Source organism: Drosophila eugracilis, unplaced genomic scaffold (assembly GCF_018153835.1).
Source record: "Drosophila eugracilis isolate 14026-0451.02 unplaced genomic scaffold, ASM1815383v1 contig_1197, whole genome shotgun sequence".
Lineage (NCBI taxonomy): Eukaryota > Metazoa > Arthropoda > Insecta > Diptera > Drosophilidae > Drosophila > Drosophila eugracilis.
In genome coordinates this window covers 2,156,365-2,184,353 of record NW_024571981.1, presented here as the reverse complement: position 1 = coordinate 2,184,353, position 27,989 = coordinate 2,156,365, and the positions used below count along the sequence as shown (strand labels likewise).

General features: G+C 38.5%; 7 protein-coding genes across 8 annotated transcripts; 4 read left to right on the top strand and 3 right to left on the bottom strand.

Moving 5' to 3' along the window:
- Nucleotides 1-2: 2 nt before the first annotated feature.
- On the top strand, nt 3-538 carry LOC108118446 (COX assembly mitochondrial protein homolog). The gene is made up of 2 exons (XM_017231154.2): nt 3-100; nt 155-538. Exons 1-2 carry the CDS (start codon nt 49-51, stop codon nt 457-459), a joined length of 357 nt encoding a protein of 118 aa, XP_017086643.1. The 5' UTR covers nt 3-48; the 3' UTR covers nt 460-538.
- On the bottom strand, nt 457-1,270 carry LOC108118444 (tRNA-splicing endonuclease subunit Sen2-1). The gene is made up of 2 exons (XM_017231152.2): nt 792-1,270; nt 457-739 (listed from the first exon to the last, which is right to left on the bottom strand). The coding sequence occupies exons 1-2, from the start codon at nt 1,228-1,230 to the stop codon at nt 477-479; spliced, it is 702 nt and encodes a 233-aa protein (XP_017086641.2). The 5' UTR covers nt 1,231-1,270; the 3' UTR covers nt 457-476.
- Nucleotides 1,271-1,534: 264 nt separating this feature from the next.
- LOC108118441 (V-type proton ATPase subunit H) lies at nt 1,535-6,313 on the top strand. 2 transcript variants are annotated; one of them, XM_017231147.2, is made up of 7 exons: nt 1,535-1,724; nt 1,879-2,357; nt 3,342-3,572; nt 4,420-4,554; nt 4,619-5,181; nt 5,285-5,398; nt 5,561-6,313. In XM_017231147.2, the coding sequence occupies exons 1-7, from the start codon at nt 1,688-1,690 to the stop codon at nt 5,637-5,639; spliced, it is 1,638 nt and encodes a 545-aa protein (XP_017086636.1). In that variant the 5' UTR covers nt 1,535-1,687; the 3' UTR covers nt 5,640-6,313. The 2 variants fall into 2 exon arrangements, with proteins under 2 accessions (XP_017086636.1, XP_017086637.1); XM_017231148.2 differs by lacking the exon at nt 3,342-3,572 and having other exon boundaries at nt 1,536-1,724.
- Nucleotides 6,314-6,872: 559 nt separating this feature from the next.
- Nucleotides 6,873-9,408, bottom strand: LOC108118448 (cytochrome c-2). The gene is made up of 2 exons (XM_017231156.2): nt 9,285-9,408; nt 6,873-7,436 (listed from the first exon to the last, which is right to left on the bottom strand). The coding sequence occupies exon 2, from the start codon at nt 7,401-7,403 to the stop codon at nt 7,077-7,079; it is 327 nt and encodes a 108-aa protein (XP_017086645.1). The 5' UTR covers nt 7,404-7,436; nt 9,285-9,408; the 3' UTR covers nt 6,873-7,076.
- Nucleotides 9,409-9,618: 210 nt separating this feature from the next.
- On the bottom strand, nt 9,619-13,098 carry LOC108118460 (cytochrome c-1). The gene is made up of 2 exons (XM_017231179.2): nt 12,985-13,098; nt 9,619-10,095 (listed from the first exon to the last, which is right to left on the bottom strand). Exon 2 carries the CDS (start codon nt 10,084-10,086, stop codon nt 9,772-9,774), a length of 315 nt encoding a protein of 104 aa, XP_017086668.1. The 5' UTR covers nt 10,087-10,095; nt 12,985-13,098; the 3' UTR covers nt 9,619-9,771.
- Nucleotides 13,099-13,144: 46 nt separating this feature from the next.
- LOC108118461 lies at nt 13,145-25,442 on the top strand. Its single transcript, XM_017231180.2, has 2 exons — nt 13,145-13,457; nt 23,960-25,442. The coding sequence occupies exon 2, from the start codon at nt 24,057-24,059 to the stop codon at nt 24,225-24,227; it is 171 nt and encodes a 56-aa protein (XP_017086669.1). The 5' UTR covers nt 13,145-13,457; nt 23,960-24,056; the 3' UTR covers nt 24,228-25,442.
- A 101-nt stretch (nt 25,443-25,543) lies between these two features.
- LOC108118456 (zinc finger protein 883-like) lies at nt 25,544-27,953 on the top strand. Its single transcript, XM_017231173.2, has 2 exons — nt 25,544-25,978; nt 26,037-27,953. The coding sequence occupies exons 1-2, from the start codon at nt 25,971-25,973 to the stop codon at nt 27,772-27,774; spliced, it is 1,746 nt and encodes a 581-aa protein (XP_017086662.2). The 5' UTR covers nt 25,544-25,970; the 3' UTR covers nt 27,775-27,953.
- Nucleotides 27,954-27,989: the final 36 nt, after the last annotated feature.

Below are 27,989 nucleotides of genomic sequence, written 5' to 3'. Positions count from 1 at the left end.
GTCACACTAAAAGTTGTTACACAAAATAAATAGTATATTTAACACAATATGAGCCTTGAACAACAAACACCCGTAGATCCTCACAATCCCCACGGACTTGGTGAGACTAATCTCTTAATCTAAAAGGATCGTAAACTGATATTCCTTCTGCTAGGCGACCCCAACGATACCAGGTTGCGCAAGGTGGAGCGAGAAGTACTGATACCCAAGATAATGCGCGATCGTGCCAAAACGGAATTCTGTTCGAAGGAAGTGGCCGATTTCCAAGAATGTTGCAAGGCCAGCAGTATATTAATGGTGGCCACTTGTCGGAAACAAAATTCTGCCTTGAAGGAATGCCTAACACAGTGGTATCAAAACGAGGCCTTCAAAGAGGAATGCAAGCAGATATATCTACAAGAACGAGCCGATTATCGCAGCACCGGCATACCCAAAAAACATCGCCTTGAGAAGTTGTAGAATCCTCAAATAGTTCCTTATTGTTGTTTGCTTTGTACAAAAGTTAAGTAATTAAAACGACGCACGATTGTCTCTGTTACTGTGGTTTCCTGAATGTCTTCAGGATTGGATATAATAGTCTCTCGTTGGACAGTTAGCAGCAGCACATCCTTATCAGAAGTTTCCGCCACACGTTGAACACCTTTTAAGTTCTTTGATTGAAAGTAATCCAGATCAGTGGGAGCTTGAACTATTACTAAGAAGCTGGCATGAAACAAGCGAGGGCTTTGCTTGTAGATAACTAAAATTGGCTTATTATTATTTATCTTAGGGTTCTGGATTACAGTACTTACGAAAGTCACCTCCAAACTTAATGCCACTCTTGATCACCCAATTTTTGGACTTTAAATACAAATAGCAGGCTAAGTTCTCTAAAAATCTATCATTCATCTGTTTTGCTTCCTTCAAAAACATCTGAAAGTCCATTAGACTGCCAGCTGGGTTGCTAATCTCTAAAATTTTTAAGTAGTAGGCCAAGAAACAGGACTCCTCTATTCCCAGGAGCAGAGTTTCGTTATCGTCCCCAGATGCCGGTCCACCACGAGATTTGCTTCCCTTGCCAAAGCAACCACTTTCATACAGCGATTTACCCTGAACGTGGTCTGTGATTTCAACGGACAGTCCAGTAAATCTTCCTCGATAAAGTTTTCCATTTTGGCAATTCGGTAATAAAGTAAAATTGAAATTTCTGTTATGGCAGCGCTTTTTTTTGCACGGAAATGTGAACTGCATTTTTCGAACGATTTCAGTTTATAATTTGGCCATACTGCGCGGCATAGAAATACCAGAAAATCCTTAAGGCACTCTTAAACTTAAGTAGCTGAATATATAAAAAATATTTCTTACTTTTAGTATGGGTGTTTGAAACAATGTTAAATTTCAAATTGAAAAGCCAAATTGAATTAATAAAAAAAAATACTTTAAAAAATCTTTTAATGTATAATCGGAATGAAAATAACGTTGGCAGTTCCAAGCTATCGATATTTTCCAGGTACATTGATTTCCGATTAAACATCGGTATCAATCGACTATTCGATTAAAGACTGCAGAAAAGTCACAAGACCAGTCAGCTGAATTTCGGTGCTGTGTCGCAGTAGTGTGAAAAACACTCGGTAATATTTGATAGATTTTCATAAATTCTGTGCTTGAATTTGTGTGTGCCGAGCGTCGTCGCAAGAAAGCCCTCAAAATGACTTCCGCCTTGTATTTACCCGAGGAGAACATTGGTGAGTTTTCCTTTTCCGCCGCACCGCACCTCATAGTCGACCTCTGGCGAAAAATCGAAGTGTGAGTGTGTGGGTGCATGGGGTGGTTGGCTGCCCAGTGAAGCACCCCATATGTAACTCCCATAGTAACCTGGTTTTATGGCTAACCCCACAGATATGATTGCTGCCACCTCAGTGCTGCAGCAGCAGGCGGCGGACATCCGCACCAGGACGATCAACTGGGCATCGTACATGCAGTCGCAAATGATCAGTGAAGAGGATTACAAAGCGATCAGTGCTCTGGACAAGTCACGTGCCAGCTACTTGGCCGAGAACTCCAGCCAGGTGGTCAAGACCCTGCTGAATTTGGTCTCGCATTTGTCCAAAGACTCGACCATTCAGTACATACTCGTGCTGCTCGATGATCTGCTGCAGGAAGACCGCTCCCGGGTGGATCTGTTCCATGAGACGGCCGGCAAGCTGAAGCAGTGTATCTGGGGTCCGTTCCTGAACCTGCTGAACCGCCAGGATGGCTTCATCGTCAACATGTCGTCGCGTATTCTGGCCAAGTTTGCATGCTGGGGACGCGAGACCATGCCCAAGTCGGATCTGAACTTTTATCTACAGTTTCTGAAGGATCAGCTGGCCAGCAATGTGAGTTGCATGTGTGTGGTAGAGAATTAAAAGTCTGAAAGCATGTTAATGTTGCCTATGATATGTTTATGAAATCAGGAGAGCATGTGGAGTCTGTTTAAGCATATATTTCCTTTTTTTTAGGCAAATATTGTCTATAATTTTTGTATATAGCCGAAATGTTCTAATTCATCAAGCAATTGCACTGTATTTTTATAAAAGGAGCTTTGTTGAGTCCCAGAAATTAAGGCAGTGCAATAAAAGCAAAATTTTTTTATATGTCACTAGTTTCCTGAATTGTTTATAGGTTTTCCAATAAGTCACTGAGATTACCGCATGAAAGTTATATGTAAATAGTAGTAGCATGTTAAAGTTGTTTAGTAATATATTCCAATTGCAAAATCTCTAAAGTATTTCGAACTAATCTCTTTAAGTTATTCACCCGATAGGAACCGAAAATAATTAACTTTATTCAAAGCTAACAAATCTAATAACCTGCTAAGTGCATGTCTTGCCCGTATTGATTACTATACATTATTATACATTTCTAAATACTTTCTAATTAAATCAAAACGAAACAGATTTCGTATTAATCTGTAACCCAAAACGAAACTGACGTCGTCTTGGCGAAATACTCGTTAAACCTCTGCAAATGAGGAGTGTAAACATAAAGTTTGTAACTACATTATGACATACATCAGCACTCAGAATCTTGTCACTTCATATCCGAACCGTATTTTATCCTGGAAATTTATTTCGCAAAACTCACCCTTCCCGATCATCACGTGCAATCGTGTGTCATGTGTCACAAATAGCACCAGAATATAATTTTGTTATTTACCTTGTGTTCTTGTCCAACAAACGTATTTATCTGTTCCGCTGCACTTGAACCCTGTGAACAATTTTAATTTATATGCAATTTACCATCTATGAATCGATTGAATCGATGTCTGTGGACGATCCACCCCCACAACCTACGACCCACGACCTCTGTTCCCACCCTAGGGCTTAGCCTATCTGCAAGAGATGGCCCAGCTGGCCAAGCGGACACAAACGATCATTGTGCACACGCATGGACAGCATGGCAAAGACAAAGATCACCATGGCCACCAGTACAGTCCCACTTTGGCCCAGCTCCAGCAGCAGCACGAGCTGGCCGAGAGGGCCAACGAGAGCTATCGGGAGGTGGGCAGTAGCAGTGATCACCAGCAGCAGGACGGGAAATGCGTGATACCGGTATTCCAAAAAACTAAACCCAACAAATCCAAACTCGCAGCAAATCCACTCGCCGAAAAAAACCAAAACATCCACTTACCCACCCACAAAAACACGAATAAACTATCCAACAAGGGAGGGAGCACAGTCGATAAGCTCAAATCATAAAACAAATGCAAAAATAATTATAACTTACGTGATTTATGGAGGGGTCTCTTTTTTAAAATGTAGAATTTCTCAGTCTTTAAAGAACTCCCGTCAAAATGAATACATAAACTAAAGTTTTTTAAAACCCGTTTTTATACCATCAATAATTTTGAATGATGTTTCATTTAATTTTTAATTTTAAGATGTTTTTTTTCGTGAACCTTTTTGTGTAAGGTATTACTCTAAAAAATCGACTATGATCCCTGTGTTTGTGTGATATTTCTTAGTCTTTTCGTAACTGTTTACTAACCCGACTAATAGCGTGTGAGAAGGCTGCAGAAGAATCCGGCTCGAAGGCCATAACAACCAGTGTTGTCAAGCAGTGTATGAAAGTATCTCAGTGCGGTGTAACGGTAATTCAAGGTCCAGGTGAAGGTTAAAAACTACACGATAATCAACCAAAATTACACAAAGATAAACCAATGGCATAAGGTGAATTGTTCGAATACCCATTGATGTTGCATCTTCAGCTCTCTTTAAATGTTGTCCACTCTCTTCTTCACTCTTTTTCTTCTATTGTACGTAGCTTTTAGTAATTATCGTTGTTGTAGCTAGAGAAAAAATAGATTCCAGCTGATATCGTCATAACTAACAAACCTAACCAAAGAAAATTAATGTTAAATTCCAGAATAAACTAATGTGAATTTTTTGTCATTAATAGAACAACGAATACATCCAATCGGTGGCTCGGTGCCTGCAGATGATGCTCCGCGTAGATGAATACCGTTTCGCATTTGTAGGTGTCGATGGAATCAGCACTCTGATCCGCATCCTCTCGACCCGTGTCAACTTCCAGGTGAGTTTGAAATTGAAATATGTAAATTGTTTGGTACAATTTAAATTCGATTTCTTATTCATAGGTGCAATACCAGTTGATCTTCTGTCTTTGGGTGCTGACCTTCAATCCCCTGCTGGCCGCCAAGATGAACAAGTTCAGCGTGATCCCCATCCTGGCTGATATCCTCAGCGATTGTGCCAAGGAGAAGGTGACCCGCATCATCCTCGCGGTCTTCCGCAATCTGATTGAGAAGCCGGAGGATTCATCGGTGGCCAAGGACCATTGCATCGCCATGGTCCAGTGCAAGGTGCTGAAGCAGCTCTCCATTCTTGAGCAGCGTCGCTTTGATGACGAGGACATTACCGCCGATGTGGAGTACCTCAGCGAGAAGCTGCAGAACTCGGTGCAGGATCTGAGCTCCTTCGATGAGTACGCCACTGAGGTGCGCAGCGGTCGCTTGGAATGGTCACCTGTCCACAAGTCGGCCAAGTTCTGGCGCGAGAATGCCCAGCGTTTGAACGAAAAGAACTATGAACTGCTGCGTATCCTCGTCCATCTGCTGGAGACCTCCAAGGACGCCATCATCCTCTCTGTCGCCTGCTTCGACATCGGAGAGTATGTCCGTCACTATCCCCGCGGCAAGCAGTAAGTATATAGTACTCGTACTCTCGATGCTTAAATGTGCTGAGCCAGCGAGAACCCATTTATCTAAGCTACAACACCACATTAATCATACTCTTTTCCTTAGTGTGCTGGAACAGCTTGGTGGAAAGCAGATCGTGATGCAGCATCTGGGTCACGAGGATCCCAATGTGCGATATGAAGCCCTGCTGGCCGTGCAAAAGCTGATGGTACACAACTGGTTAGTATGGATTTTGAATGCTAATCCTCTAATGCCTTTCCCATATTCGCATGCAGGTTCTGTGATCCTCATTTCATTCTGTTTCAATCCTTGACCAAGATTATTTTCAAAATTCTATGTGAACTTAACATAAGTCTGTTTTGCTCTCTATGTTTTTATCAGGGAATACCTGGGCAAGCAGCTGGAGAAGGAAAACGAGAACCAGAAACAAGGTGCCGCCCCTATCACTGGCAAAGCCTAAGCGGTCCAACCAATCAGTCATCCATGCACAGGCACACAACAAATATTTTAGCCAGGCCGCCAGCCTGTGACCTTAATTAACAATAAGAGGCGTAGGAGGATCTACATACATCTCTAACCTGATTCTCCGCTTCTCCATCACACTTACTATGATGTTTGTTCTTGCTACCTTTAAGCGCATGTTTGCTCCCCGTTTAAACTAAGTTCTTGTTTAGCCCATACCCTCCGTCTACGCCCATTTACGCCCTCAGTCCATAGAACCGTATTGAAAGAACAATTCGATTTTTTGTTGGCATTCCAAAAAAGCAATTCACTGTAATGGCAGAGCAAATACAAACAGCTATCCTCTACGATTGTTCCATTCAATTCGATTGTTTATATTTTGTTGTTATTATTATTTGTGTTCTTAATTTTATATGTGCGCCGCTGTACAGAGTTTTTCTAAACCAGATGATATGCACTTCTTATGTATTATAACCGCGTCAGCGCATCCACAACTAAACAAATTTAAAGAAAACAAAAATATATTGTATAAACCTATCAAGTATTTCTTTCATTAAAAACTAAATCAAATAAGCATAATTGAAAAGAAAAATATGTATTGCATAATAAAGTTGTTATCAAGTGTACGATAAAGTTTTGCGACTGTAAAAAAATATAAATTAGCCAAAATTATTTAAAACTGTTGAATTTTATAAGCGTATCAAATGGTATGTGATATAAGAGAGGCGGTGTTCTACTCTCTTTCAATGTTCCTATCTTACTGTGACGTAATATTTGATCAGGTGCTCTTTTTGGGCAGTTTGATAGTTTAGTTACGAGTTAGTTGTTATCCAGGGCACGAGACCAATGGAACCTCTTAAAGGCCTCCTCTCTTTGTTCTATTGTTCAGTCGAGACACGTGATATAGTATAGTAGTAATATCTCTTTGTATTACGGCTGGACTGAAGTCCAGAGTTCTCTTTTCTGATAATGGAATACTTTTGCATGACTAAGAGATGGGGAGTTCCCTTAAATTTAAGCCTCTTGAATGGCAGCAGAGCTTTAAAGCTTGGGACTTAAAGCATTCGATCACAGGTTTCCCCAATTTAACAATGTATACTTTAAAATTAATTTTATTCCATACTTTTCTGCAAAGTTCTTCAATACAAAAACATTTTAGTTATAACTTTTAATTGTTTTTTTTATTATTTAACTTTTTCTTGTTGTTGTCACAATTCTCATCGGGTTTAAATTAAATATTCCACTTTTTATTTAAATTAAATAATAAATTGTCCTATTTAAACTTTATAATTAACATAATTGTAGTTTTTAGGTCTGTACTTTGTTGATTTGTAGTTGTTTGCTGCTGTTGCGGTTTTTTGCCGGACTGTGACTGAACACAATAATACAGTTAGACATCCTGCAGTGGTTTTGGGCGAGTTGATGGACAGCACCTTTACTTGGTGGCCGACTTCAGGTAAGCGATCAGATCGCCACGCTCGTTGGGCTTCTTCAGACCGGCGAAGATCATCTTGGTGCCGGGGATGTACTTCTTGGGGTTCTCCAGGTACTCGAACAGGGTATCCTCGTTCCAGGTGATGCCCTTGGCCTTGTTGGCGTCCGTGTACGCAAATCCGGCAGCCTGTCCGGTCTTGCGACCGATCAGTCCATGCAGATTGGGTCCAACCTTGTGCTTGCCACCAGCCTCAACGGTGTGGCACTGAGCGCAGCGCTGCACGAACAGCTTCTTGCCCTTCTCAACATCACCAGCAGGTACACCCATTATGGATTGATTTATGTGTTAACACGGACTCGACTATGGAATAGAAGACAATTGGATAATTAATAACTTATTTAAGAAACAAGCCCGCTACATAGCCTGAATTCTGTGAATTGTCACCTAAGTTTTTTCCAAAGTTCAACTAGCGGTTTTTGGAATCAATATTTGCTGTATTATCAGGTATTTTGCACGAATTTATCATTAACTGTATCATATATTTCTTATCATTTGTGGTTGGCACACAAAAGTAAAAAATAATTGAATAAATTGAATTGTATGGTTAATATACCAAAAAACAAAATTGTTTTCAAGTAATTTTTCTGTGTGTAGGGACCGTGAAAAAAATTTGTCCCCTTGGCCCCATTATGTAAACAATTGATAAGCTCGCTGCGGAAACGGAATTATTAAAATTACTAATGCTGTATGAATTAGTTGGCTCCTGTTCCTGATAAGGCTCTAGTATACCACTTTATTGTTATCTAACTGATTCTGCATTCTTAATGTTCCCCCTTTTTAGCCCACATATATTTTTTATCTTCTTTTACGCGCGGGTAAGCCAACGTCATCAACAACACACACATACAATTAAAAAAAAAGCTTTAGACGCTGGTCACATGTTGTTGCCCCCACACTCCCTATCTCTTTTCCACTCGCACATTCATTCGCCAATCGTCGAATAATTGCGTCAGAACCACTCAGCAACAGGCTAAAACTTCTCCAGGAAGCATCATAAGAAAAAACGTTAGCTGTTTATATAACTAATACTACCAGGGTCTGTGTTACGGTCAACTTGTTAATTGCCGGATAATAAGTTGCATGCAGCTATGTGAACTTGAGAGTGCAAAGTGCCGTTGCAATGAGTAAGTCACCTACACATACAAGCAAATACACTGGGAGAAAAGAGATCGGATCGGCAATATAAATCGATAGATGGGTAGAGCGCTGAATTTGTATCCAAGTTTTATTAAAGGCATTGCTTGGTAACCATATACTATTACTCTTATAATATATCCTATTAAATTCTAGCTATATTATATCACATCCTTTTTCTTTTTGTGTACAATAATCTAGAGAGTGAAAAAGCAACAACAATGTCAACATCTGATTTGGCCTTGATGAGAACTTTTCAGTTAGCTCTCGTGCGTATACATACGTATGTGTGCGAGAGGAAAAGAAAGTGCAATTGGAAAATTGGAAACTGGCCAAAGGCAGCTGTATCTGCCTTTGTGTGGGTGATAATGGGAGAGTGAGAAAAAAAGATGTGCGAAAACGGGGCCAACATCCAAATTTCCTTCTAAAGAGCGAATGTTACATAAGCCGCCTCCTTGCAAAGGTGAAACCTCTTCTTTTTTTCCTGATATAGAAATTGGCACATTGCGGAAAGCAAAACCAGCTTAGCAACCACGTGGCGCGCTTTTGAGCTCCAAAGCAAGCAGAAAAGATTCCAAGAATTGATATATTTTTTTTTTGCCAGACAGTGTGAGCGAGACAGCTGATGATCGGGTTTGCCACTCTCTTTGCTCATGTAATCAACGCTCTCTGGGTCTTTTTCAATGGCAATGTGACTTTGGAATGTTATTTTTTCTATTAATATTTCGCTGCTGATCTTTTCATTTGGAAAATTTATAAAAATAAACTTAATAAACAATTCGGAAAATCACACTATTATACACACACACAAGGACACGTTTATGTAATCTGAATCATCCCCCAAAAAATTATTAATTTGCATGCGAATAATTTTCACACCTAAAAATTATGCAATCCTAACTACGCGGAAGTTTTGTTTTCCATTATTATCAGGCTGAGAACGTGATAATCAATAACTTTTCAAGGTAGTATTTACGTCACTTAAAAATTCGAAAAAGTCCACCCACTACTTACATTGAACACAAACGTCGAGCGTCGCCGATTTTTCACGAATGACGAACGCGGGCTATGTCGATAAGTAAGCAGTGTGACCAGAGTGACCTGCGCCCACACATTAGAAAACGCTAACGGTTTTAATAGTATTTATGCTCATGAAAGAAAGGGCTGTGATTATAAACAGTGAAATAAATCTTGTTTACAAATTTTAATTTCTTTTGACATTTCTCATTTGGTTTTCTTAAAAATCACCTAAACTTATATTATAAAAACTACATCGCTGCATCTGTCAAAAGCTGACTGCTTTATAACACCCTGCTTGGCGCAAAGTTCAAATTCAAACGCAATACAATAGTTTTTTCAACTTTAATTGGTTTTTAACGAAGCAAACCTTTTTAAATGTTATTCGTTATTTACGGTTTCAATTAAAGTTGAATAAAATAGCATTGATTTGCTTGGGTGATGTCATAATTGCCGATCTTGCTGTTTTGCAGTCATTTTTTCTCTACTTGTTTGTCTTGAGGAAGGCGATCAAATCGGCCCGTTCCTCAGCCTTTTTGAGACCGGCGAAGACCATTTTGGTGCCAGGAATATACTTCTTAGGATCCTTGAGGTACTCGTCCAGATTGCCCTCCGTCCAAGTGACGCCTTTCTTCATATTGGCTTCGGTATACTTGTATCCCGGAGCAGTGCCACTCTTCCGACCTACGATTCCGCCCAGATTTGGACCCACCTTGTGTTTGCCTCCAACTTCGTAGGTGTGGCACTGGGCGCACTTCTGCACGAAGATCTTTTTGCCGTTCTCAGCATCAGCACCCATCGTGAAAGTCTATAAGATTATAAGAAGAAGAAAGTAATTTAAAGGGAGTCGTAATAATTTTTATATTAAGAATTTCATTATAGTTTTGGTATTTATAGTTTTGTTATTTCTAAAAATGTGTTTCTAATCCAATGGAACTAACTATATGTATAAAGAGGTAATATAATATTTTGAGTAAATCAGTTTACTTAGTAAAAAGTAAAAAGAATTTCAGTGTCCCGTTTGAAAAGTGCAAGTCCTTGTCCACCTGCGAGAGAGCGAGAGCAACTTTCTTGGCCCCTCTCTTTGGCTGCACAAAGTTAGACGGAGACAGCTGTAAATGCACGAAAGCAAAACGAAATTGGGTCAGAAAAATAAGAAAAACAAAAATTGAATCAAAATGGCTATTAAATGAAAAGCAAACAAGCAGCAGCTCGAGAACTTGGCGGCACTTCTAATAGGAAAAGCAACCGAAAGGTAATTCAATTAGCAGACACAGGCGGTTGTGCCACCCCCTTTTCCCCGCCTCACCTTTCTCGTTGACTAGCAGATGCACATGTGCTTTGAACATTTCCTTTCAATTAAAACGCATTTTACGCACTCTTCTCTTCCGCCCCTTTTTGCTCCCCTCTGCCATGACTTTCCTGTGGCAAAAACAGATGCCACCGCACAACAAAACCAGAAAAACAGAAATAGGGAATAAAGAAAAAGACGCAGGCACCCAGAGGGATATAACGGTCAAACGGGGATGATGATTACTAGAAGGTGTGTCCAGTCTAAGTGATAAAAGTATTGGAATAATATATAACAAATAGAAACATATTATATATGTACATACGTATAAAATAAACTAGAAACACGTTATGCCTTGTACAGTTTAAATCATAAATAGTGTAAAAGTAATTTTTCGCGGAACAATTACATTTTCCAGGTGACTCTCTGTAGGTATCACGTGTACCACCTCTACGTACGTATGTACAAATATCCACATCGGGACATCCTGGCACTGTGACCTAACCTAATTTGCTCTAGAGCCATAATTTACCCGCAGGCAAAACTATCCTGGCTGTTGGCTCGAGTTGCCTCTGCCTGACCGCTATAAATAAATGGCGCAAGAAATTAAATTACGCTTGAACGGGCCAAGCAGAATGTGGCAGTGCGACAGGGATGGCTTTAAGGAAGCCAGTAGAGTGGGGGCATTATTGTTTACTAGATCTATTGCTGCGGAAGTCCATAAAAAGGTAAGAGGTGGCTCTGCAAATGGGGTTTACAAAGAGTGTTTTGAACAGGATACGAAAAAAAGAGTCTGGGAATGAAAGGGGATATGACAACGATAGTCGGATATTGAATTGGTTAGTAGGTGCAGAGGAAAAGAGGTCCTAGGGAAATGCAGATGTTTTTTTGCAAACATAAAAGGAGACAGTTTGCTTATTTTAAGGATACTTTTAAGTGCTCCTTTAATGATAAACTGCTCTGAAAACTGCATATATATTTTGATTTTATTTATTTATCAATTTTGTACAACCCCTTCAGTTCAAACTTTTGTTTATTTTCTTAATAACAAAATAGTTACATATGTACTCAGAAATATTAAGATTAGCTTGAGGTTTCTAATTTATGACTGGCATGACTACTATATAATACTTAATATAAATTTCTTGGAGTACTTCTAACTTGACCAGTGGAATTTGAGTTTAGCTTTATACCTAACTACTCCCCCTTATTTCTAAATCCTCGGCCACCGGGTTACCAAGAACAACGCTTTGGCTGTTGCGCAATTTGGCATGACTTTGATATTCCCGCCAAGCCACACCCCCCACCAGCTCATACTCATAAAAAACCACCTCCACAGCCCCAACCCAAAAAGCAGACATTTCTGGTTTGCCTGGCGCTGCATGGCAAAAACCCTACATTTCTTTCTCGTTCCCCTTTCATTTTGATTGCACAGTAGAAGTTCTCTAGCATCAATTATGTAATAAAACATTGTCAAAATATATAGATTTCTAGAATTTCTAAGAATAATAATGATACCCCAATTTCTAATCAGATATAGCACTAACTAATATTTGTCACATATGCTGTAAATGTTTAAGGAAGAACTACTGTAAATGTTACAGCATGTTTATACTACGCGCTTTTCACTGCTCTAGCTTCTTCTTCTTCTTCGGGGCTTTCTTTTGAGGGGATGGGGGTGAGAACTTGGAGAGATGGCTTCTTTTCTAGAACGAGGTCGCTGACTGCCCTTCAACGCTTTCTGCGGATGCCCGAAAGTTACATAAGCCCCAATAACAACAACACCGCTTGTTGGCTTTGCATTTTATGCTGAGAGAGACCGAGTGGGCCAGTGAGAGCGAATAGAATAGGGAGAACAGTCCCAGCATAAACGACACAGAGAGCTAAAGAGTAAGCTGCAGCGCTGCGCGTGAGAGCAACTATGGGAAATGTGTGAATGAAAAATTGCACAAAATCCTTCAGTTTAGGCAATTTATAACTGTTCTTCGCTGCGACTGCACTGCTGACGTCGCTGCACCAATATGTCAACGGGGGAGAAAAAGAGAGAGATTGCATCATGAAAGAGGTTGCTGTTTTAGGGGCTTTTTAAATATATATTTTTTCTTTCTTCTTTTTCTTATTTTTGGGGGGTTAAATATTAAATTATTTGGTCAACATTTTTATAGAAAATGTGGTCAGTTAACTCATGTTTTCATTTAAAATTGCTTTTTTTAATATATTAAATATTAAATTAATAAAAAATGTCTAAAAAATAAAATATGTGATTTGAGTTACAACAAAGTTGTAAAGTAAAATATGTAGAAGAAAACAATTGTTTAGCAATATTAATCTAAATCATTTTCATTAAGACACCTCTATACATTTTTCTGTATAGGGGGCAGCAACAATGCAATGCAACAAGCTTACCTGCTAGATGCGCCTCTCTCGCTCTCTCCCTTTCGCTACTCCGCTGCTTGTTGCTCTGCCTCTGCCTCCCACAATTTGGAGCTCTCTTGCTTTATGCCTCTCTCTCTTGTTTGAAAAGCACTGCTTAGGGCAACTGCGGCCGCTGCTCCGCTTGGCGTTTTCATTCAATCAGCTGAGTTCGCGGCGTTCGGTTCTCCTGTTCTTGGTTCTTTTCACCGTTGCACCGATCGAATACTACGCGCCTACCGTTGGAGGAAACTGAAAATCGTGCTGTAAATAATTCCTTTAAAACAACAAGACTCGGCGAGAACGGAAAATTTGTTCAGATTGTCACCTTCGAAAAATATCTGTGTTCTGCCACTGACACTGATTTTTTGGACAGCACTTCGGCCGAGGCTTACTTAGCTCAATTAAAAAAAAAACAACATAAAAAAGGTAGCCACCGCAAAGGAGCTGCCAACTTGCATATTACGGTAAGTCAGTTTAGGGGAACATTATTTCCTTTGACTCCCAGTGTTGTGTAACGTGCTACTCTTTTATGCTTCTTGTGTCCTTGCAAAGGCTGCACGTGTCCTTGAAATGCGTCAAGTGGTTCCTACGCTTCTCTCTCTTTCTCATCACCATCTCTCTTTCTCTTTCTTTCTATTCGATTTTACGCATTTTACGTAATCACGCCTAAAAGTTTTTTGTTTTTCTTTTTGCGTATTGCGTTTTCCTTTCGAGCGTAAATCTCGACTCGTTTTTCATTTGGTTTTATGGCCTCTACCCCATTCCCATTTCCACCCCGAGTTCCTTCGCATTTCCCTTATAAATTCTGATATGAACGAGAGCTTTGCGACTTATGTGCTTCCTGCCTAAAAACCAGATTATCCCATAAGGGTCTCGCCTTTTTATCGGTGAAGGACATCTGCATATGAAGTGGATGGAACCACAACTTGAAAGGAAAATCTATTTCTTTATTTATTTTATGGGAAATTGATTTACTTGGGTCTTTGTAAAACATTCAAAATCATTATTATCAAAATGGGTAAAAAATCTATATTCATGATTATGTTCAACATACAGCCTTACATATTTGAAATATATAAATACATTTGCTAAATAGGTTGTCAGTCAACATAAAATACGTAATTTTCATGTTAGCCATAAAATGTTTTTTGTAATTAAGCAATATTTGTTGAGACTTTTTGTATGTCATCTTAATTTATGAATTTGTTTGGTGTCGACATATACATTTTTGTGTCATTTCACAAAGTTTATTCTAATTATTTTTTAACACTATAATATTTTTATTGAAAAAGTAAGGTTAATGTTAAACAAATGTGTTTGTATTTATGTAATTGCATATTTTTAGACTATGAGCTCATTATTTTCCATGTGTTTCATATGTAAAACTTCATTTATTTTTCTTGAGAATCTATCTTGCCGAGTGAACTTCATAAATACTTAGCAAATTCTTTTAAAGTAAAAGTTGGCCCGGAGTTTTCCATCCCGTTGATTTAACATAACCATTCTTGGGAACTTTGAAAGTGGCTCTCATGCGAACTGAGGCACATAATCTTTATTTTTTCAGTTTGGTTGTCATAAAAAATTGGCTCATTCCTTTCTCTGGTGGCAGTTGATTACTTTTGGTCCAATGTACAAGAGTACTCGACGGATAAGTTCACACAAAAGTTCTCAAAGGCTTTTTCGGTCCCACCTCCTGGCTTTCAATTATGTCACTTCATCTGTATTCCACACACCAGCTGAGCTGATGTACCGCCCCCTTTTTGGCTTCAGTTTATTAATCATTTGTGCCTTTTGTTTATGCCTTGGCATGGCACTGGCATTTTTATATAGGCCAATGAGCCGCACTGTATGTGCCATGTGCGGCATGGCCTTTTGTTATGAGCCGCAGAGCTAGTTCACATGGCGGTGCCCCAACATCAATTACAGCATAAATGTTGAGAAATGGCTATAATTTAATTAATTTGCTTTGTCCTGCTGGCAGCGACATAAAACTTAATGATTAATATTCATCGTGCGAAGCTCACGAAGTCAATGAGCCAACTATAATGCCACCAATTGAACACTTGGCCATTTAATTGAGCGTTCACTGTATATAAAACATAACGACTACACTCATCTATACCATATCAGCTATCCGATTCTGTATGTAGGTCAGCTCGTTTGGACGTTCATTCCTTATCATATTATAAAGTGCACTTGGTGTCCCTCAATCGTGACTATAACCAACATATGGGACATGACGCCGCCACAGAAACCCCAAAAAAACTTATCAAACTTTGGGTCGTTTGTGTTTCATTTATATCACTCGGAAACTCTGGGAAGCCAGACACACACAAAGAAAGGAAATCAATATTTGCGCTTAAAATAATAAACCGAATGGTGGAAAACCAAAGCAACAAAGATGATAAGTTTTCCCTTGGGGATCAGTGAAATGGGGCGGACGTAAAGTGCTTGCCAGATAAGTAAAGCAAGCTCTACCTAACTACTCCCCCCACTTTCCACTAAGTGCATTATCATTATTGGAAAATATTCAAATGTCATTAATGACATTAACAATTTTTAGACAGCTGGCTGAAAAGATAATAAATAGATATTGAAATTGAGATATTTAAAAATTAATTGCCATAGTTTAAATGAAATGCAACTGTATTCTTCGTTTGTTTTTAAAATAATTCGAGAAGTTTTTTTACAGTATTGATGAACGATTTCTATGATTAAAAGAATTTCTTTTCGCAACTGAATATTTGTTGTTCTTATTAAGCAAATTAATAATAGTTCCTTTCACCCAATACATTTTCAAAAGATACGTCTTTATCAGAAAACCTAACTAGAATCAACTTGTTATTTATTACATCTATTTTCCGGATATGATAAACTCAAGTTAGAAAGCTTTCGCCAAACCAATTAAACAGTTTTATTGTTAATTTCCTAATTTTATCTACGAAATTTCAATTACCCAAAAGCGGAAATGGCCCAAAAAACCGAAATGAGCCTTGTCACTCAAATTTCGATAAAAGTTCACAGCTGGGTTATAGATGGGAGATGACTAGAATGGTTTGAACCCAAGTGAATTTTCCCCGTTGCGTTTGACTGATTGAGATTAGCTGGAAATTAATGACAAGGCATCAGTCTGGGGCTTACAATGAGCCCCCAAAACAATTTTGCCAACCAAAAAAACAAAAAAACAGACAACGATGAAGGGCATAAATTATGTACAACAATTTACACAGAGAACCAGGCGAAAACAAGGGCAGGACTTGCTGAAAATTCCAAAGCGTGCCAAATGGAAATTGAAAATGGTCAGTGGAAATGGGCAGCCAAAAGGGAGGAACTCAAGCTTGACAGAAGAGGCGGGCAGACAGCGGATGGACGGAAGTGGGCGTGGTCTGTCATGTCAATTAGATTTAATCGAAAATCGATTCGCTGATGCTTGAGCTTGCAGCGAAAAGGTCACAAAAAGGTTGATCTCATATGCAAAAAACGTGGGGTCAAAACCTGATGACCCCTTCCCTATCAGTGTGAGTGTGTGAGGTCTTCAATATTTTCCCAGCGTCATCTTTGTTTATTTTATGGCCCCTTTGAATAAGTGTTTTGAATTATGCATTGGCCACGATTGAAAGTACTTGAGAGGTTTTCCCTCCCCACGTTAAGCTGGAAAACTCATTGGAAAACTGAATCGCTTTGGTCAGCACAGAAAGTTTTAAAGTCATCAGAAAGTGGGGCAATGTGGGTTTGGGCAGAAGATTGTGTGTGGTCTTTGACTTAATTGGAAATTCTTGGCAGAACAAACTTTGATGTCCGAAAATTTGGAGTTTTTAAGAAAAAACTTTTTTTTTTAAATTAAAAATCTTGTTTTATGTTTCCAAAAGGATAAATATTTAAGACAACGTAGTCTTAAATTTTTCTTCAAGTAAATCTTTCACTCCTTCCATAAATTAGTGTTATTTTCGGTTTCATGAAATTGTTTGTATTATAAAACCTATTTAAGGCGCAAGCTGTAGTTGTGTAAAAGCTTATAATGATCTAAATTTGTTAGTCAATTAGTCCTATTTTAATTGCTTTAAAGATTAAACACTACAATTGCCCTTGAAGAAGTTTTTAATTGAAATTTAGTTTGTTATTTTCATCATTCAGTTTTAATTTGATTTTTATTTATTCCGTTTTCATTGCCTTCATTTGCATTTCATTGGGACATTTTCCGTTGTTTTATTCGTAAGTTCATTAATTTATTTAAAACCATTTAACGAGCCATAAAATGATGCCTCCCATCGTTGTAGCGATCTTCGTCTCGCTTTGCCTATCTGCATTTTCCACCATCCATTTGGGTTTGTTTCAATGCTGAGCCGCATTTGTTATCAGGCGCAGGCATAAAGATTTTCCCATCATTATGTAAGAGGTTAGCTCGGTCATAAAACCATGCTTCAGATCCACTCCCCCTTTTTCTGTAGACCCAATTCCCCCCTTCTACACCCAGGCAAGTTAACGAGCTGGCCACAATGGGACTTTGGTTTTTAGCTAATGAGCGACTGGCTGAAGCTGACCGCGCAATTTCTTTTGGCCAACTTTGAACTTCGGTTATATAGTTTCTTTATTTTTTTTCCTTTCTTTAACTTTATTTTTGGGTGTCCGCATTTGGTTTATTGTTTATTGGCTTTTCCTTCGCCTTCGTCTTGGTGTTTATTATTGTTTACGTTGGCATTTCATGCGCAATAATGGTATAATATTTGCATTTGTATTGTCTACGTGGCGTATGCGTAATAGTCGTGCCAAAAGAACAGGAAATGGACATTGGCCATAGTGGCCGCTTTGGCTAGATTGGCCATCGGGTATATTGCACATTGGCACCCCTTGGTTCTTCTCACTCCGGCTAATGGTTTTGTTTGAAAATATATTTATCTGTCTGGGGAATGTTTTTGCTATGCTCGAATGGCTATATACAAAAATATTAAAGGTGCGATTTCGCAATGGGTCAGTGGCTGGTTTATTAATTACTCTTGATGGCAAGGTGCGTTCCTGCGCTGTAAGGCTTGAAGTAAGCACAGTGGATTCTCCCAAAAATTTGTGTTAATCGGCTTAATTTTTAAGCTAGCTAAAAATATTCTTTTAGTCTTATTTTTAATCAAAGTTGTAAATTAGAATCTGTTCATGAATGTTTTGAATTTAAAGCTTGTTATTTGAAAAATGCATTGTTTGGTTAAGTATATAGCTAAATCTGTCTAATGTACTACAAGTATACGTATTCCCTTAGTAAGTTTCCTCTAAATACATATCTTCGAGACTTTCTAGCAAGTTAAGCAATTTAAATAATTCACAGAAGAAAATTGACTTGGGGCCAACCTAATTGTTTGGCATTTTAAAGGATTTTCTGCGGATCAGCGTAAAGTTTTCCCCGAACAGCTGACAACTGGTCTTCTGGCCGTTTAGGTTGTTTCTTCTGCTGGCCTGTGACGTCTAACAATTTTCCATTTAAACGGCATTGTCTGTGATGTTTGCATCTCATCCCAGCTGTTGTCCATTGTCAATTATATTTGTCTTTCTCAGGCCGAGGCGGCTACCTCGCTGGCCCAGTCTCCCACTACTCTCGTTTCCCTGTGTGTTTGTTCTGTGTATCTGAAAGATACTTGAAGCATAGCTGCATGTAGCTCGTATTCCCCAACTAGCCCGCAACATGGCAGTTTTTCTTTTTTTCTTCTTTATTTTTTTTTTTTTTTGGTTAATTTACATGACAACACGTTTCGAAAGTCAGTCAACACAGGACAGGAGGTGAAAAGAGATGAGGGACAGTTGTGGAATAACCAACAGAGATGGGGGCATTGTAAAGTAACTTGTAGATAGATACATTTGCTTGTAAGTTGCAAGTTAACTAGACTGTTACAATGTCGCAGTTGCAGTTGCAGGGAGTGGATACTCAGAAAGGGGGGGCAAAAACCTAGGGCACTTGCCGCCTTTTTTGCGGTTTTCCCTGTCTTCCAAAAAAAAAAAAAAGGGAAAACATAGCCCTACTCTTGCTGCTTGACTGCGGTTCTGGGCCAAAAGACAATGCATCTGCTGGCTACAATTTTCTCCTCAGCTTCGTTTTTTACTCATCTTACGGTTGCTGCAGCCACTGCAATCGGGAAATTAGCATTCTTATAAATATTTATTCAGGTTTTTCCCATCTTCTCTAGTGTGTATCTTTGCCTCTTTGAACTCCCATTATCGTGTGTGTTCAGTATGTGTGTGTGTGCGTTGTTAATATTTATGATTTATACGTATATCTCTTGAATATTGCCTTCTAATTGCCGACTCAAGTTGAACGGGTCCCCAACTCGACTTACGACCATGTGATGTCATTTGTTTGTTGTTTGGTGAGATCACGGCGCACCCCAAAAGAAGAGATGCTTACGCAGATCTGTCCACGATTTTGTCATGTAATGCTGTTTGAAAACTAAGTGGGGGGATCTCAAGGTCTCTCAATCTATTATTTAAGCTTCATTGAATCAATCAAACGGTTTACAATCAAGTGTAATGTGCGTATTAAAGTACAGCCTGACCCAATTAGACATCGTTATCTGTTTACAAAGATCTGCCGCTCTAAAGCTAGAGTCTAGACCTCTCTCTATCGGTGTCTCATTTTCGCTTTGTTTTCATATTACACTAGCAGCTTCCATAACAATCAACTACACATTGAGAAAAGAAAGTAAATTACAAAATAAAATAAATTTAAACCTAAAATATATTAAATGGTAACTATTTAAATATTTGATTACGATTCTAAGTTTGTTTCTTAAAATAATTTATTTAATAATAATTTTTATACGTCTTACACTTTTTATTATTTTCTGTGCAGCTTGTATGGCAATTTGCAAGTGATATTGAAGCCTCATTAAGACGGATGTCAAAGTGGGCTGGATGGGTGGCAGTGGGTCTAGGTGGGCGGGGCAGTGGGTCGCTGTTTGTTGTGGCTTCTGCGGTCGCCATTGTGGCTGTGGTTGTGGCTGTGGTTGTGGCTGTGTCAGTCAGCGAAGCGCTGAAGTGGCACGCGCTTGATAACAACACCAAGTCTCGAGCTCTCCCAGTTGCCATGTTTCCCGGCACCATTTCTGGTCTCCACGGGGAGACGACGCACTGCAAGTCGAGATGCGCTCATTTGAAATGCAATTGAAACCGCCAGAGACAGCCAGTGACATGACAGCAGATAGCGGTAAGCGGCAGTGGCTGCAATAATAATAACGATAGTACAACAATAACACTAGTGAGGAAAAGTAGGGGCAGTCACTTATCTATCAGGCAGGCAGTTTCCATTCGCAGGAAGTAACTAGAAGTTAACAGGTAAATACTAAATGGAAAGATAAGTGAAGGCAAAATGGGTCATAAATAGTTTCTTCTTTTGTATTGTTACAAGTTGGAAAATATTACAAAAAATGTTATTTTAGAAGGATTTAAAATTTATTTTAACTAACTTTTAACCTGCTTATCAGAGCAGATTTCAAACTATATTGCCTGCTTAGATATTGCCTTTCCAAACAAAAGGATTTAATCTAAAAACCCTTTGCTCACCAGTCCGTATAGATGTCAATAACATTTCTGTTTACCCAATTTACGGAATTAGGTTAACTAGTGTTATCAACGGCATTTCAGACGTTGCCGTCATGTCCCTCGAAATGCCAAATGGCAAATGCCAACTCCACCCAACACTCCCTCCTTTCCTGCCTTTCCCAACTGCCACTTTTTGCAACGAGTGATGGAGGGAATAACGAGTTGAAATGGAAAATGCATGAAAAGCACAAATTGATAATTGAATTTGGCACAGGCTCAAACTGCAGTTGTTGTTTAGCTGCTACTATTGCACAGCTTGCGCCAAGTGGGTCAATGTGAGCCGGGGTGACAGGCAAGAAATATATAAAAAGTACAGCGACAACAACAAATCACACATACATCAATGGTGACATAAAACTGTAGCCAATTAGAAGGAAAATGGAAAATATTTGTCACTCAGCTGGAAACAAAATGCCAGTGTAGGTGTAGGTACAAAAAAGAGAGGGAAATCCTAGCAAATCTATCAAAATTCTCGACCGATTATTATTAGCTGTTATTTGGCCATTACAGGCCCTAAAATATGTCAAGCTGTCTGCGTGGGTGATAAAACTTCAATGGAACACAGTGATGGGCCACAAATTACCCAAAAGACAGCGTCGTCATCAAAGATATTCGATTTCCAACACTCGGCACTCATAAATTTCACAAGAGCTGGCGCCCAGGATATTGAAATACATGACCCGAGGGGCAGGCACGAATCCCACAAATATTGTTGCTGGATATACCCAACAAATCTAAAGTATTGCATGTTCGCACCCATTTCTCCACTTTCCCTCTCCCTCTCTTATGAATACGGCTGGGCATTCGGTTAATTTAACGGCAATAAAAACATCACGCATACGCCCTGCGGTGCCAGTCGATGGTAGATGGTCGGTGTAGATGGTGGTTTTCCTACACCGAGGGGGAATCCAATAAAACAACTGCCTTGAAATTGTCATCGAAGAGAAAGAGAGATGGAGAAATGCCCAGTGAGCGATGGTCGGGTGGAAAAAGTTCAATCATTAGGTGGCACATGACACAATGCAGCAAGGCAAACAGAAAATGAACAAGGGGCACTAGCTAGTTGTGGGGAGTAAAACTTAAATTACCCTATAAATTCTAATTTAATTTTTTTTTTCGTTATATTATCTGTTGAATTCAAAAGGTTATTTTGATTTTTTACAGTAACTAAAATTATTTTTAATAATTTTAAAAGTTTTTAAAAACCGAAATACTTTTCCAAAATATCCAAGCACTCTTTTCCAAGGTGAAAAAGTGTCGGACGAATTGTGAAATAGAAAATGGAATTGAACGAGTGTGGGGAGGTGGAGAGGGAGGTGTATTATACACATACATATATCTATGTGTGGGCGAGTATCGTGTTGGCCCGTTAGCTTTAAAACGCCCACACCAGCACGATCTCTCGCCCCGTCCCTGTCTAACTGACACCACAGCAGCTGCATTCGTAGTATTCCAAAGATTAAAATGAAAACACAAAATATTTCTCATTCCCGAAATGTTTATGTCAAAGCTAAAAAGAAGAAAACGAAAATCCATTGCAGAGGCGGAGGTGGAAATGGAGTCAGAGGGAGGCGACACCGGGTGAAATATTTGTAAATTTCAGGCGAACTGAGATAAGCAGAAATGTGTAACCAAACCGAATCCGAAATAATCTTGGATGCCTTTCTATTAATCAGAGTGTGGAATTTTTCAAAAGTTAATTTGGGGCATAATTGCTTTTTACTTAAAATTTATTGATCAGTGGGTTTTATTTATAAGATCTGGATTTTCGATTGATACATAAGACATAATGATAGAAAAACTAAGTTGCATATTTGTAGTGGGTGACAGTTTTAATATAGACTTAATGGTTGGTAATAAGTATAAATATATACAAATATGTATTTGTAGAATAAAAAACAGATCACCATTCTAAAGTTTTCTTATATAACTTCGAAAAGAGTACACTAATTTCCAACATATGAAATTTAGGTAAAATTTTCTTAACAATATCCATCGTACTCCTAAATGTTCGGTGGCCTGGCTATCTGTATGATCTCAGCATTATAATGAGCCAAGCGAATGCGCAGGCGTATTTTGAGCGGCGACAAGATTGCTTACAAAACATACAAAGTGGAAAAATATTTAGCAAGAACCTAGAAGTAAAAGCGGTCCCCCCTCCAAAAAAAATCAAACGGGAAAAACAAAACAATATTTTTATGTGTCGCGTGGACGGGACAAGCTGCTGTCGTAGCTTTTTTTATTGTTGTCCGCTTGATATACGGAAATGTTTTATGAGCGGACTGCACTTTTTTGACTGTCGCCATAGATATATGGTATAGATATGGACACACAGACAAAAAAGCGTCGGGATTGTAGAACTTGACTGGGAATTGAAATTAATTTGCTGCCAGAAGAACCGGTGGGAGGGGATTTGTATTGCACATTGCATAATTACCAATGACAAAAACACACACAATCTTTCTCTTTGAATTGTATGTAATTTTTTTCCAGCGAGAGAAAAACAGGATTTTGTCCAATTAAGGCAAACATAAATTCTCAGTTCTTGAATGATAGTATGTGGTGTGGCGTATGTTTACAAAGTTTCACTTACAAAGCCGATTTGTATGTTTTTCCTTTATAATCCGTAACGAAGCGTCGAGCTTTGTCAATGAAACGCTCTCTGATGTCTGCCTTTAGTCAGATATGGAAAAACTGGAGCATGCAACGTTTCGATTTGGGCTTCTTTTTGGTCATACCACTCGTGTGTATACTTCAGTGCACATGGGCAAGGTCATCAGCATTGGATGGGTGGGTTGTACATATGTAACTCATTGGTTATGGGTGTGTGTGGAGCCAATGGAGCATTACGGTTAGAGCTGAGCAGCGGCGTTAGTTATAAAAACTAGTTTGGCCTACGCTGTAGGGTACCGTTTAAATAAATTATTGTTTTGGATAACAAAAAGTGGGGGCAGTGAAAGTCGTATTTATGGTGATAGAGCCTAAATAAATTTAGTTTGATTACAATCAAAAAGAAACCAAGTCTTTAGGTGAATGCCTTACGTTTTAGGGATTTTTAATTATTTTAGAAACAATTTTAAAAAAAACAATATATTATTTATTCAAGAGTCCTTCTATTTACGTAATGAAATTGAATAGATTTCGTAAAAGAACCCTTGAAAATATACATCTTATTCACATCAACTGTCCCGCCCTTCAGTATCATCATTCAATACACCATCAGTCAGCTTTTCGCTTGGGCTTTTTGGGGATTTGCTGACTGGCGCTCAAATGTCACGGCAGCCACTCGACAGAGAGTGATGCTTGAGTAGGGCTTTGAACCATTGACTTGCCACTTTGAATAGCAATCGACTAATCCCCCCACTCGATATTTGTCTTCTCCTTGCAGCCTGTGCGTTTCGTTTGTTCCACGCTTGTGACCCGTAGCCCACGTCCACTTTTGTGGCGTGTGCAATCCAAAAGCCGCCAAGACGACTTACTCGATAATGAAGATGAGCTCGCCCAGGATCATGCAGCAGAAGCGGACAAGCAAGTCCTCCAATTCGTCGCGGGTCTCGATGACCACCTCGACGGCGGAGGAGAATCTCCTGGAGTCGAAGCTCTTCAGCTGGATGCGTCTATTCCGCTTCGCCTCGCTGCTCTGCCGCGCCGAGTAACGGAGCTAGTTTATAAGATCGAGATCCTCCACATGAGATCTTCAGTACCCTCTCCACCCCCAAACAAAATGTTAAGAGAAATCCATATAACAGATACTCGAACTAGTTGCCGCTTTTCAGTCAAATTTTCCTATATATAATGAGAGACACCAACAGAAACACCAAGCTAATGTCACCTTAACTTTTCCAGCAATGTAGAGAATAAGTATTACACAATGAGTAAACAAGAATACACCTCCTATCAGAAATACCATGTTAAGTTTAAGCTGAAAAGCAAAGTACATATATCAAATCCAAGGAATACAATGTTTAATTTAAGCTCCTTATTGGGAAATCGAAAACAAGTTTCGTTCAGTTAGCTCTTCACAATTAAGTCAATTTTTAGTGTAAATTCCGTAGCAACGGAATTTCTCGCGCCTTTCGTACCTTTTGTATTGTAATAAGTGAAAATAAAAACAAATGAGACACTTACAAATTGCAAACTACAAGCAAATAAATATTTAATCATAATCCACTTATTGCGTTTATTCGGGTTTATTAGTGCTTAAGTTTTGAGAACAGCCGACTACAACACGAGGTATATATATTTTTGTAATTACAACACTGTTTTGCGTGTCACAAACAAATAAAACATGAAAGCAAACATCCAGCTATTAAATAGATAAATATATTAACTAAAGATGCGAACAAATGCAGTACTAAACAATACCAATACAATGTATACATGTAGAGGAATATATTTACACATCAACTTCAAATCAGAGTCTATGCAAATGCGCTTATCCAACAAATATTTAACACTGATTCACAATAGTTATCCAAGCCCAGCAATATGAGAAGTGCATTTAACCCAAAGAAGTTGCCAAACGACAGCAATTGTTGTTAACACATTAGCAAAACTTGCAAAAACACAATAGTATCTTAATTTCTGTACAACCTCAGAATGTAATAAACATATAACGATAAATAAAACTACGACAACAAAGAACAAATACAGTTATCAGAGATTTTCGAAATTCAAAAATACTTATTAATTAGTTAGTAAGCCAGAATGCAACCCTGCAACATGAAAATTACAGTAATAACGGTAAATGCCAAATCAATGAGAAAACTGTACTAGAACATAGCAATATCACTGCAGCAGATAATTGTTGATAAAAATGCAATAAATCGATATCGATCAATAAATAAAGTCTTTAAGCTGTTGAGTGTTCATTTAGTTTGCGTTTTGGTTTTAACTTGGTTTGGGGAAAAAATACACAAAATGCTGTTATCAAAGCTAAAATATAAAATTTTCATGTAAAACTTTTGAATAAAATTATTTTTATTTCATGAAAAATGTTTTTGTTCTAACGTTGTTGTCATTTGAATTGTACTAAATGTTCGCGGTCTAAAGTTTAAATTATCGAGTAGTCGATAAATTTCGGTGGAGCTACATATGATTTTGCGCTTAACAGCACCATTACATATCACAGGGTGACTAGAGTAATTACATTATGGATAATGGATAAAATTAAAGACATGCAGACGAAGAATCTACAAGAAAGTTAAAAACGAATTGTCTTGATATTGCGAATATATTTAACCACCAATTTATTAAGAATCCTATGGATGATGCCACGTATCGTCAGAAATTTCATAGGAAGTATCTTCAATGCGTTGAAATAATTCCGCATTATCTACAAGTGGGAGGGTGACCTCCGCAAAGAAACCTCATACGTAAGGGCTTCTTAATTATTCGTCATGACCACGTAAGAACGTGCATTTCATTACTTGTTAAGGTTGCCCAAAGTTAATTTTTGATTTTAGAGCAATGAAAGATGTATGTCGAGTTTGTCTGGAAAACTACGAGAGCATGATCAATATATTCGAAGGAACAGAAGGATGCGGGCTATCCATTCCAGAGATGATTGCCCAGTGGTCTGGTCATCAAGTTGAGAAAGGTGATTTGCTTCCGGAAAACATTTGCCTTACTTGCCTAGAAGACGCTCTTATTTCCTTCCAAATTAAAAAGCCTAACGAAATTGACCACCAGATCGTATGCAAAATTCAAAAATTTCAGAGTATCCAGGAGGATAAAATATCGGACTTTGAAAGTCAGAAATCAAGCGACAGCAGAGAATTGAAGTATGAAATTGAAGATGTGACATTTGGAGAACCTGTACAGTTCTACATATTCGAGGATGAGATATCAGTCAGTGATTCTGACCAATCAAACTGCCATATTAAAAAGAAAAATAATGGAGACATGCCAGTCGATCAAATAGACCGAATCCATAGCAATAATCAAAACGAAGAAATGGGAGAGATATTATCCAGTGATAGTGCACAATCCATATCCAATACTGAAAATTTTGACAATGCTTATTACGACCGTAATAACGATGAGAATCTGAGTAACAATCAACTTGCTCTGATATGTTCTTATTGTCCGACGTCTTTTTCCCAAAGTGGGAGTCTTCAAGCTCATATGCTAAATAATCACCCAGAGCACATTGAAACATTGCCGGCAAAACGGATTTATAAGTGTTCCTACTGTCCAAAGATATGTTTAAAACCATCTTCTCTACGGTCTCACGTACTAATTCATACAAATGAGAAACTTTATAAATGTAAGCTTTGCAACAATTCATTTTTTTCCAAGTCCCGTTTAAAAGTGCACGAAAAGATTCACACTGGAGAACGACCGTATAAGTGTCCCCATTGTCCAAAGTATTTTCCATGTAATTCTGCACTCAACCGACATGTCCAAATACATAACGAAAACCGACCGTATAAATGCAATCAATGCCCAAAGTGTTTTAAGTACATACATCTTCTTAATGTCCACCTCAAAACTCACATGATAGGGGCGACGTACAAGTGCTCTTTTTGCCCTAAAACTTTTAGCCAACTTTCGGATACTAAGCGGCACATGGAAAGCGCCCATAAAGAGTTACAGACTTTTCAGTGCCTGCATTGCGAAAAGATATATACAAAAAAGAAACAATTAACCAGACACATCCAAACTCACATAGGGGAAAAATTGTTTAAATGTGACGTTTGTTCAAAATCTTTTAAGTGTAAATCTTATGTATGGAAACATATGAGTGTTCACATGGAGAAGAGGCCTTATAAATGCGATATTTGCAATAAGTCTTTTAAGCGATCAAGTCATCTCAAACGACACCACCAGCTTCACAACGAAGAAAGACCATTTAAATGTGATTATTGTCCAAAGACATTTAAACATAAAGATAATGCTACGGTTCACATCCGTATTCACACGGGAGAACTTCCTTATACGTGTTCCTATTGCCAAAAGGGCTTTAAGCAACGCACCCAACTTGAACGACACATTCGGACTCACACAGGAGAGAAATTTAAGTGCGATTATTGCCCAAAGACCTATATAGATCACTCATCGATTACATCGCACTTACGGACTCATACAGGGGAACGACCATATCAATGCACCCACTGCTCCAAGTCTTTTTCGCGAACATCCTCTCTACAAGCACACATCCGTAGTCATACAAGAAAATTGGAAACTGAAGCTATTGTGTAAAACACAAACCAAAGTTATTATACTATAAAAGACCTATTAGTTTATGACTGTCACTAGTTTACGAATTATGTTTTTTAAATGAGTTGAAACATTCCATATATCTAAAATAAAATGTAAGAATTTGGTTATTAATATTGTGAATAGCTAAATAATAAATAAATTAATGATCTATCAAAAAATCCCATCGAAAAAATATAAATACTTCAATTTTGATA